Source organism: Anastrepha obliqua, chromosome 4 (genome assembly GCF_027943255.1).
Source record: "Anastrepha obliqua isolate idAnaObli1 chromosome 4, idAnaObli1_1.0, whole genome shotgun sequence".
Classification (NCBI taxonomy): Eukaryota; Metazoa; Arthropoda; class Insecta; order Diptera; family Tephritidae; genus Anastrepha; species Anastrepha obliqua.
The window spans coordinates 64,852,244-64,864,051 of NC_072895.1; the positions used below are offsets into that span (position 1 = coordinate 64,852,244).

Genomic DNA, 11,808 nt, shown 5'->3' on the forward strand with positions numbered 1-11,808 from the left:
TCACACATCGGCTCAAACAACTGCATTTCTGAGCACCCAAAACATCGAATTAATGGGTCATCCGCCGTATAGTCCTGACTTGGCACCGAATGACTTATTTTTATTCCCGTACGTAAAAAACAAACAACGAAATTAATGACGCTAAAATATTTGCAACGAAAGCAAGAGGCAGACCAAGATCAAGCTGGATACACGAACTAGATGACGACATGAGGAAAGTCAAGGTCAACAACTGGAAGCAATTAGCCAATGATCGGGTCAAATGGAGGCATTTTGTATAGCAGACCAAAGCTCACACTGAGATGTAGCGCCAACTGATGATGATGATGATGATGATGATTATGAAAATGGCCTATCTCTACGCACAGCAAATTCGTGTTTTTTCCGCGAAAATAATCATTCGAATGAGTCGACAATTCAAAAAATGGTGAAGAAATTTCACGAAACTGGTTCTTTCGAGAATAAAAAATGACTGGCACACCAAAAACTGAACGCAAAGTGTTGCTGAACAACCTACAGCCATATACATCGATATCTCGAAGTTCTCAACAATTAGGATTTTACCTGTAGACGTGTCCATAGTGGACATTTAGAAGATGCAATTTTTCATATGTTATTCTTAAGAGCCGTATTTTGAATAAAAAATGAGACCTGAAAGAATCTAAATGTTTACATATTTTAGTTTAAAACAACGCCTTTGAAACGTATTTTGAAAGACCCTTTATATACTTAACTAAACTAAACCATTTGAAATTTGTTTTAATGAAATTCAGTTTCATTATTTTTTGTAATTTGCTTTGTTCATCTTTAATAAAATGCATAGACTCGACTAGACTTTAAATTTTAGGACAATTCCCAGCAATTTTCTAAGAGCTCGTTGTTATTAAAGTACCTGGTATTTCTAATTTATTATTTTTTAATGCGCATTGATTTGAATTCTTTATTATAATCCAGAAAAAAAACAACGTAAAGACATTTTAATTTATTCGTGTAAATCTGAGCTAATGTAAGGAGCACTGCAAGCTTGTCTAAGAAATGTAATTTAGAGTTAACACTGTGAGTCTAGCAACCTTGCCTCACAAATGCCTCAGAGAGCACCTAGCTTGAGTCTCTATTACTAAGATACACCAATTTCAATCCATTCGACGCAAAAATGTGAGTTAAGATAATATTTTGTGATATTCTTGGTTGCTGATCTTGGTTTGCAAAATATTTCATATCGAGAAGTCAAATGGGTTTGACTCTACTCGCCGAAGGGGCCACAATGTGTCAAAAAAATCAGTCTCAATGGGGACTCACAATGATGCATACCGTTTCCAGTTTTCTTCTTCCTATTATATATCCGTGGATTTTTGACTAAATAACTTACGTAACTTTCACAGCTTTTGCTTCACAGTCAATGAATTCTGATGTACCATCGGTAAATGTGGTTTTTTATTCAACTTTTATTCAGATATTAATTGATTAAATTTTCAAGAAAAACAAGCAATTTATTGGGATATAGAAAAAATATTAAGTATTTTATTAAAAGTATACAGATTAGGGAGGAAGTTAGTTGTAGTGTCATACCCGTTGTGAGCAACGTTACTGGTTTTGAGTTCGAGAATTGAAAATTTATAGCTCAGATAAGAAATTCTAAGGAAAATACTTCAGCAGAAGTGCTTTTAAATTTAGAGCCAATTTACACGATGACTTTCATCCTGGATGTCGAACTAGGTGGCAAAAACTGTAGAGAAGTCAACGGGGTAGGCATGGATGCACAGTCAGCGAAATCGACGGGGTTTTTGACATTTCGCTTTCATCGTGTTCCCATTTTCGTATTTTTATTCAAGTGGACTTTGGGCTGGTGCTTTGCTTTTAAAATATGGACGAAAGAAAATGGTCCGTTAAACTTCAATAACACGCAAGGAAAGCCGCAAACAAAAAGTCATCGTGTAAATATACGAAGATTTTCGAAGACTTCTTTAAAAGAGAATAGGCAGAAAACCCAGGGTGAAAAGTCGTCGTATAAATGTGCTCTCAAACTAACTAAGAGTAATATGAATTACGGGTTTCACTAGAAAGCGTCTAAAAGGGAGTGTATGTATTTTCAATCCGCAATCGACATTTGTCACACCAAAAATTATTTTCAACTTTTTTTTCAATTTAATTCCAATTTGAATCAGGCTTCAATGCAAGAACGGGTCGCGAGTTGGCCTTTCTCAGTTTTAGCTTAAATTTTGATGTAACTGGAAAACATCAAAAATACGCGCAATGTACGTCGGTCGCTACTGCAGTAAAATAAGTTGCATTACAGGAAGAAACAAATACATTTTAAGAAATGAGTTTAGGAGAGCCATCACACAGCTTTGAAGCGAAGGAAGACTACACTACTTTTCAGTCAGATCGAAAAAGTGGAAGAGGCTTGCGTGCCTGGGAAGCCATGCGAGCACAAAACAATGGCAAGATTTCGCTACCAAAGTATTACTGATCTTCAGCGCATTTTGGGAAAGAACAAATAAACTCCAAAGGAGCAAAGCTTGTTCCAAAGCTTTATTTATCTAAGTAACAAATGCTAAGTATTTTTAGAACTTAAATTTTCAAACTAAAAATATAAAATTCTTTAGTAAATGCAAAACACTCGCGTAAATTAATTTCTCTAGATTTTTTTAGCATTATTTAGTAAAAATAAATACGCAATCACAGCTGCTTACATAACTTTATGCACTCTAGAATTTATATTATTTAATACAACAACAAAATAAAGATTTACAACAAATTTGTTTGCTATGTGAGATATATAAATATACCTGCTTATAAATATATACATACCAGAAATACAACAAATGAATAAATTTATGAAAAAATAAAAATAAAACGAACTTCATTTTAATTTAAAATGAACCAATTAATTTCTTTTAATTATTTACCGGAGAACTAATTATAAATAATTCATTAATTAAAGCAGAGGCATTAATAATTAAAATAAGTTAAGCTCTGGCTCGGCTCTATAATTAATTAAAAAAGTAATAATAAAAAATTCAAAAGTTTTTTTTTTGGAAATATCTAAAAATATCTAAAATCTAAGCTAACGGTGCTGAGAAAAATATATAATAATATAAGACATTGAAAACCACCACAAACGAATCAAATAAAGGATTCGAGGGTGCCCCAGATTTTTTAGAAATATGACAAATTTCATTGAAAAATTTTGAAATAAATTTAAAACATTGTAAATTTGTATATAGTGATATTGTAACAAGGTATTATTTGAATATTTTTTTGGAAGCAAATAATCGTCAAAAAATTCGAAAATTGAATTAGTAAAACTCGGAGAGATTCCAAACACCTGTGCGTGGTAATTTTTAAATAAAGAAATGAAATTCACATAGGCGTATGTGTGGTAGGGTGCTTGCATCAATGTGTGTGTGAGTGTGTGTATAAGAGCTGTGCTGGCTGCTTTACATTTGGTTGAGTGTGCCATCCGACATTCACTCATGCTTGCCAAGCGCATTTCAAATCACTCACCAACACCAACACCAACACCAATACCAATAACAATGTCGGCAACGTTCCCGATTCGGGTGTGCCTCCAAGCCTTCAAATCTTGTGTTGGCTATATTTATATATATAACTACTTGTACACAGATTTTTTGCTTTGAAAATATTTTTGAATTCCGCGCATCAACTCATGCCACTCAGCTGCACTTACATAAATACATACATAGTTACTTGTATAGAGAACTACAGCATACAGACATGTGTATAAAAACTGCGTTCCCGCATACTCATACCACCACTCGCCCACCCACAGCACACACTCACACACACACAGCGCTAGGATTTTATACTTAAACAATTTCTAGAACAAAAAAAGTTAGAACTTTCTGTTCCTCCTTTTCTATCTATCGAATTTCACTTTGCTGAAAAAAAAACAATATTTCGCTAAATAACATAAGCAAACTTCCCACTCCCTCTGTGTCCCCCCTTCTTTAATGTGCTGCGCCGCAATCGCTATTCACTGTGACACTGGAATACACCGTTCAACTGTTCAACAAACAATGCCTCCAACACCACTGTTAATACAGCCACGCCCCTCTCCACACCAGCCACCTCACCATGTGGCACCAAATATCAAACCTACTCGTCCATCTTTTTTGCCAACTTCAAGGAGCAACTGGAGAAAGAGCGACGCGAGCAACAGGCTGAGGAGCAACAACAACAGCAAAAACAGCTGCAGCGTCAACGAAAGCAGCAGAAAAAACTGCGTAGCAATGTGCGCCTCTGCCGCGAGACTGCCATCAACAACAATAATAACTCGAGCGGTGGTGGTTATTCCTCCAGCAGCGGTGATGCCTCCGGCGGCGACTCCGATGGCAATGGCAACCAATCGATTGAACGCGAACGTCACTTGCCCGCCTTCGAAGTGGACAATGATTTGGACGATTTAGATTTCGATGCGGAACCGGAGGTGAGTGTGAATGGTACATCGTATACGAGTGCGCAAAAGATGCGCATCACTGAGAATCCACTGCCGGAGACCGTGAGCTGTTAGATGCTGAGCGTTCACGCAAACGGGAGGTAGAAAGTAGGAGTGTGAGAAATATTATATATAATATAATTGGCATATAAGATATCATGGAGTTTGAAGAAGCGGTCGATCATTGATCAGGTTTTTATTGAAAGTGAGAGACCTTCTTTCTAGTCATAATTGAAAAATGTTCGATTGTCATTGCGCTCAGAAACCTACTGTAGTACCAAATTGAATAGAAATAAAAAAATATATATATACATATTTACATACATAAAAAGCCAACATCACGCGCGCATTAGCCACCAAAAGCTGCTGGAGCTGAGCAATAAATTAAATGTAATAAATCATTAAAGGTAAACGCCACTGCTGCAGCCGAAACCGCCCAAAGAATGCAAAATAAGTAGACACAGATAGATTAAGAAAAAATGCAATGATTATGGTTTGTCGTTATTTTATTACAGGAAATGCTGCTGAAATTATGAAAGTAATTCCCAGCAAAATTTTTTCTACTCTTTTCGGCATAAAAATTTCAATGCGGTGCAGGCTTATAAAAACTTTTAAAAACTTTTTTTAATTAAAAAAAAATAGCATTTAAAATCTATAATTCATATCGGAAAATATTTAGAGAAAAATATGTATAAGACAGGTGAATGTAAAAATGTCAACACCTTTAGTGGATCATTTTTGGATGTTCTTGAATTAATGTTTTTTGTTTTGTTTTTGTTGCCAGTAGAGACTTTTTTAGTTGAAACTATTTACTTGAAGGCAACGGTGAATGATTTCTAAAGACATTCTTTTGCCACTGAGCACTTTCGGAAGGTCAAAAGTAGACTAGAATGTGAGGACTACTCGAGTAAGATTTTCTTGTGCTTATTGTCTATTTTTGCTCCTTCTTTTGCTCATTAAGAGTGCGTTCAATATCTTTAAAATACGAATGATGATGCTGCGGTCGACTTCTATAAAAAGAAATTTCCTTTATTAGGTAGCTATCACACATTTACAAAATAATTGAGCGATTTAGTATTCTTTTATCTTTATAATTGTTTTATTCAAAGTTTTCTATAGAAATTAAAAAAAGGCACTAGAAAATAATATCTTGAGAACTCTGAACTATTTTAATAAAATTTGATAGATGAAATTTTCTTGAGAATTTCTAAAGCGTTTTTATATGAACTTCTTGCTTTTCTTGAAAAGTGTGGATTAATCCTAATAAAGGAATTAAAAAATATCGTCGGCATTGCATGGTGTGAAAATAACCTTCATATATTTTTTCATGCACATGAGTTTCTGCACCAAAAAAATGTGTAAAACAGAATTGAGAAATAGCGGTATGAGTATTATTTCAACCGCTAAAGTATGTAGCTAAAAATGAATTCCAAAAATTATAAAATTTTGTAGTTTTCAATTCAAAAGTTTGCAAACTAACGAATATAGCTAGCAATTGTACGCATAAAGAAGTCATCATATCGTCTGCGAAAATTTAATAGAAATGCATATAATTTTTCACCGAAAAAGGGTATTGTAGTTGTTTTGCAATCCCAGTTAAATAACGTTCGTGGGGCATTCAAAAATAACTTTCCCATATTTTATAAATTTTAGGAGTAAATAAATTTTGTTTTAATAACAGCGCTTCATTGCTGATCTACATGGCGTATACGTAAAGCAAGCATTTAACACAGAAACAGGCGAAGTTGGAGAATGACTTTGGTATGCAAATATGTAAAGAATATGACTATGTTGAGTTCTAAAACAGCAGGTTTTCTTGGATTTCACTAAACTACAAAATACTTAACATACAAAATAATTATTTTGAAAACCACTCCATTTCGGGTAAATCAAGATGATTGTATGCGAGTAATAAATATACACATAGGCATTAGGGTGCATCACTCTCCACACAAAAGAAAAAATAAGTTCGGTACTGTTTTCCCATCGGAAGAATACATTCTTACAATATTCCAGAACTTCCGACGAAAGATTTCGGAAGATTTAGAAGATTTACGTGCGCCGGACCGGTTCGAAAGTGCTTCGAAATATAGCATAATTTTTATTCCATTGAAAATTGTTTGTTTTTTCACATTTAACATTTTTTGCAGAACTAGATGCATAAGTTCTTTTATTTTTAATTTTTTTAGTTTAGAAAAATCTCGATTTCTGGAGATATTTTCAATTCGGTCCAGCAGACGTAAATCTTAATATTTTTAGTAATAATAAAAATATTTTGGCGGAAGTCCTAAAATATAATAGATTTAATACTTTCGGTGGAAAACGAAATTTCTTTAGTGAGGTACCCTAAAATATATATATTTGCTTTACAAATTTCATAATTGCTGAAACTTTTCAAGCAAAAAGATTTACTTGTGCACTCTAAAGCTCTGGAAGTGTACGATTTAAAACCGAATTTCATGAAGTGCAACAAATTTGAAAAATTATTAGTACCCAAAAAAAGAGAACTTGATTTAAATATATACGTATGTATGTGTGTACCGAAACATTCTGCGACTAAATACATTTGTCTTTAATAAGAGTAAAATTACAAAATCAAACAATATACCCGCGATTAGTTTTGCTTTATTTAGAGTTTCACTTTGTGCCTGAAATGTTTTGATGATTAATTGTATTGTAATAAAAAATAAGTAAATAATTTAACTTAAATTTAAAAATAAATGGAAAAAGCAAAACCAGGAAAGCCGAACAAAATGCAGGGATTGATTAAAATCAATAATAACTGTTACAGTTATTTGGGTTAGGTATATGTATGTAAGTAGCTTACACAAGGACGGTGAGATTATGAATGAAATGGCAGGAACAAAAATTAAGTAAAATAAAATAAAGTATTTAAAACGAGCTTTCTTGTTGCAAGCGATTTTTGCTTATTATTGAATTTAGCTAAGCGATTGATTATTTAAGCCACACACAAAGAATTGCAATTGTGAACTCACAAACACAAATACACAAGTATATTGAATCGTATATGAAGAGAAGAAGATTTAATGAATACTTAAAATACAAAAGTAAATCTCTAATTTTGAAAATAAAGTAGTTAAATATCTAGAACTTGGCGAAATCTTGCAAAATAAAGCTTCACAAAAGGCAGTAGGCGGCGAAAATTAATAAATAATAAAAAAATTATAATAATAACAAGATAAATAGTAATAAAAAAATAATAAATAGTAAAACAAAAAAAATATTGGAGTAATATAAACACAACCAAGTTTTCGAAGTAGCAGAAAAACTTTATTCAAAATTAAAACTATACAAATTATCCTATTGAAATAATTTTAATTACTTTATGTGCTAGTAAAACAAATTGAGTCAAGTCTTAGAAATGATGTGAACTAGTTCTGAACTACCCTAATGTTTATAAAATTTTCGCGCCAGCTACAAGGTAGCGCATAGTATTTTGGTTTAGAAAGGAAATCATCCTTGCATATCAAAACAAAGACAAGAAAAAAATCAAATAAGAATTCAAAATGAAGAAAATTAATAAGTCCACTGTCTGAAGAACTGAAGGCGGCTAAAAGTTTTCGGAATGTGAGTAAATTCTTTTGGGTAACGCGAAGTAGACTCATGCACTTTAATTGGATACGATTTAGATCTAATCGTAGGAGTACGTGCGTCTAGCGCTTTGGGGCTATGAGCCCTTGAGTGTGCAGAGAGTAATAGATATAGCGAAACGCAATCACATTCAGCAACTCTGCATCGTGGGCCACAAACAATTAATCGCAGATTAGTTAGAGAGGTCGCGATAGCAACACGAATAGAATCCGGTGGACCGCATAACACTCCAGAGGGAGAGGAAGAAGGGAGAGAAGAAGAAAAAAAGAAGAAAAAGGGAGAGAAAGAAGAAGAAGGGAGAAAAGAAGAAGAGAAAGAAGAAGAAGAAAATAATTACCTTAGAAAAAAGGCTAAGAGAGATGTTAAACAACTCTATAGAGTGGGGCAATGCTGGACAAAGTGCTCACGGGCGATGTAACCGAAAAAGGACTAAACAATTTATCAACCTTACAACGAATGAACGCAATGTATGCTGATCGGTTACTGCAACTGCGAGGACGTGGCCTTATGACGCTATTACCATTGGACACCAGAAATATCAATGATCCATATGAAATCAAACACTTTGCAATTACCTCCCTTAGTTTGAAAGCTTGCTTTGAGCGGATTTTTTTGTAAATTTTTATGACCTAAAATAAAATTTAAGAAGGATATACAGCAATTAAAATTATCTTTTCAACGATATGTCATACCTTGGAATCGAGTAATAAATAAAAGAGTTATAAAGAAATTTCGATTTGGCTGTTTTTAGAACTCTTCAAGGACTAAAACCCACTCAAAGTAAGCTTTCAAACTAGGGGAGATAATTTCAAACTTATATTTGCGACTCAGTTTGGTGCACCTGCTTCTCGAGTGATGTGTGATTACGAAAAGAGAGAAACATCTATGATAAAAGAGAAGACATGTACGCTCAGTATTGCAGAAATCCGTTCCTATATACGTTCCGATCACTTTTTAGCGCCGCACAGTGGTTTTACTTATCTTACATAACAACAAATTTATTTAAATAATAGAAAAAAGAACTAAAAGAATTAATAAATAACAGAGTAAAAATATTGTTGACCCTTGAATGTTGGAACTATTTTATCTAACAAAAATAAAAAACAGAAAACGCAAAACGTATCAAAACTATAAAACATAACATAAATGTGTTTCCAAACGAAAAACAAAAAACTATTTAGCAAATAAAAACCAAGAAATTGAAAGGAAAAATATATGAAACTTGTAATGGTTGAATGACTTTATTAGCAATGCAATCATGTGGCAAGGCACCTGCTTAATGTTAATATCATTATGAGAAAAAATAATAAACAATAATAACAAAATTACATATAAACAAAATTAAAAGAAATATTGAGTGATTAAATTTATCTGAAATTTAAATAAAACTGAAGAGAAAATACAGAAATACATAGTAAAACAAAGCTTGCCTGCGAATTAAAAAAAAAAACCTCAAAGTATTCAGCGAGAGAGAGAGATAAAAGAAGAGTAAACAAAAACAAAAATTACAAAAAATTATGCATTTGCAAAATACTCGTACATACATACTTTGTGCAGTAACAAATAGAAATAGCTGCACTTACAGCATTCACATATTAACACATGCCCACATACATATATACATATACAAACATACACGAATATACAAGTAATACATTAACAATAGCGAAAATGGAATAAAAATTGCTTTTATAAAGAAAAGTGGGTGATTTCAATTCGTGAAGGAGGTGAGTAATGAGAACAGCAATAAAATTAAATTTTTTTTTTTTACATAGCGACATTCGGGTTATCTGCTCATTTGGTATAAAAAATGAGGCCTCAGGGTGAGTATAGCAAAATACGCTGCGAGTTCTTAGCCTACTAATGGTTCCAGCTGGCAGTTATACAAGGTGGCGCAAATTAACCACCCTATCCGAAGATTTATAATTCTTGTAAATTGCGTCGTACGTCAATCATATTTGACACTTGTGGACTAGCTGCAGTATACAAACAGATAAGCAGTGGAGCGTGTAAAGATCAAATTAAGATTTCCATCACTCAAAATCATAATTTTTTAGTTAGTGAAAAAGTTGTTCAAAAACAAAATTGGTTCATTAATTTTGCGCCACTTTGTAGATGGGTGTACTTATGAGTGGCATATTGACAGAAGAGCCTACGGCGTTACAAATTTTTCGCTTAACTGGCATGAAAGTCACATCTCGCATGACATAAGTATACTTATTTGTCGAGTCCTAAAGGGAAACAGTTCATTAAACGCCCACGTCTTCAAAAAGAAGAAGGCAAAAATAAAAGAAAAAAAGAAAATATTTAGTTGAAACTAGTTTTTTATTCAAGATAATTTCCATCAACTTCAATACTCTTAATCGCGCCAATAGTTTTATACCATCTCTGTAATGATTATCTGGAAGCTCTACAGGGCACTATATTCCCAGTGATCGGCGCGGTAGCATTTAACCATCATCATCATCATCTGTAGAAATCTGTTCAGCAGCTTTTTAGACAGATACCTGTAAACGGCCATATTTTCCCTGATTTTCATTAAAATTATTTAAAATGAAGAAGTCAATATATCGAAATTGGCATACAGTTTATTTATACATTAAAATAATATACAATTTTTTTTTATTTGAATCATTTAAAATGGCGGATGTACACTCAATTCTTCCAGGAAGGTCGCAGCGGGGCTTCTCAATCGGCGGGCATTGTAGCGTCAGTGACCTGAATACCAAAAACCATACCTTTTTTTGTTTATTAATGTCATAATTTCTATATGAATTAAAAAAAAATGGGAAAAAATCGCGGAATAAAATTAAAAAAAAAAATGAATTTCCAGGCGAATTTTCCTACTATTTTTGCTTCGAAAATAATAAAATAAATTAAATTAAATCAATTCACATAGAAATTTATATCATAAAAAATATGTGTGCAAAATTTCAGAGAGATCGGTCTATAACTTTTAGAATTATCGTGTACGCCAATTCGAAAAATATAGTTTTGAGAAAAACGCGTCTAAAGTTTGAATACATGAAAATTCCTCTCCCAGCGCTCGAACGCAAAGAATAGAGTCGTCACGGTTGACGATCTATAATATAAGAAATACTTAAATTTTGTGACATATTCTTAAAGGATTATATCAACATTTTATGAAAAAAAAAATTTGTATCGAAGTTTTATAGGTATCTGTCTCCTTAACGAACGCGGAGTTTACTTTCGGAACAACTTTCCCATATACAATCATTCTTGTAAAATATGGAGCACTCAACCATCTGAAGTATTTTTTAAACGGTCTTAAATGCTTTGAAAATTGGTTCAATAATAGGCTTGAATATAACAAGAAGTAAGCTGAAAAAAAAAAATCGATAATTTTGCTATTTATTCAATGTGGAAATTTTACGTGTTTTAAATACAGGGTGGCTGATGAATTTTGCTACATTAAGAAACTCAAATAACTTTTTTTTTTAGTGTATGGAATTCATTTATTTTTTTTTTCAAGTTGAAGGTCATTAAATTTTATTAAATGTAGCTTAACTAGTTTTAAAAATAATTGAATTTAAATGCCCCCCATGCTCGTTGACACAAGTGCGTCATCTTAGTAAAAAGTTGTTCATTGCTCCTTTGAGAGTTGCGACAGGAATAGCCGCAATTGTTGCCCGAATGGATTGTTTTAGTTCATCCAAATTTGTTGGCTTTGTTTTATAAACTTCTTGTTTACATAAACCCCACAAGAAAAAGTCAGG

The 11,808-nt window shown here is 32.9% G+C and overlaps 1 protein-coding gene across 8 annotated transcripts in view; it reads left to right on the forward strand.

Annotated features, from left to right (window-relative positions):
- LOC129246307 (protein NDRG3) overlaps positions 1 to 9,772 on the forward strand; it is a 97,644-nt gene extending 87,872 nt beyond the window's left edge. For all 8 annotated transcript variants that reach the window (XM_054885013.1, XM_054885010.1, XM_054885011.1 and 5 more), the window contains one exon: positions 4,068 to 9,772. In XM_054885013.1, coding sequence (XP_054740988.1) covers positions 4,068 to 4,534 — 467 coding nt within the window. In that variant the 3' untranslated portion in view covers positions 4,535 to 9,772. The remainder of the gene's footprint in view (positions 1 to 4,067) is intronic.
- Positions 9,773 to 11,808: the final 2,036 nt, after the last annotated feature.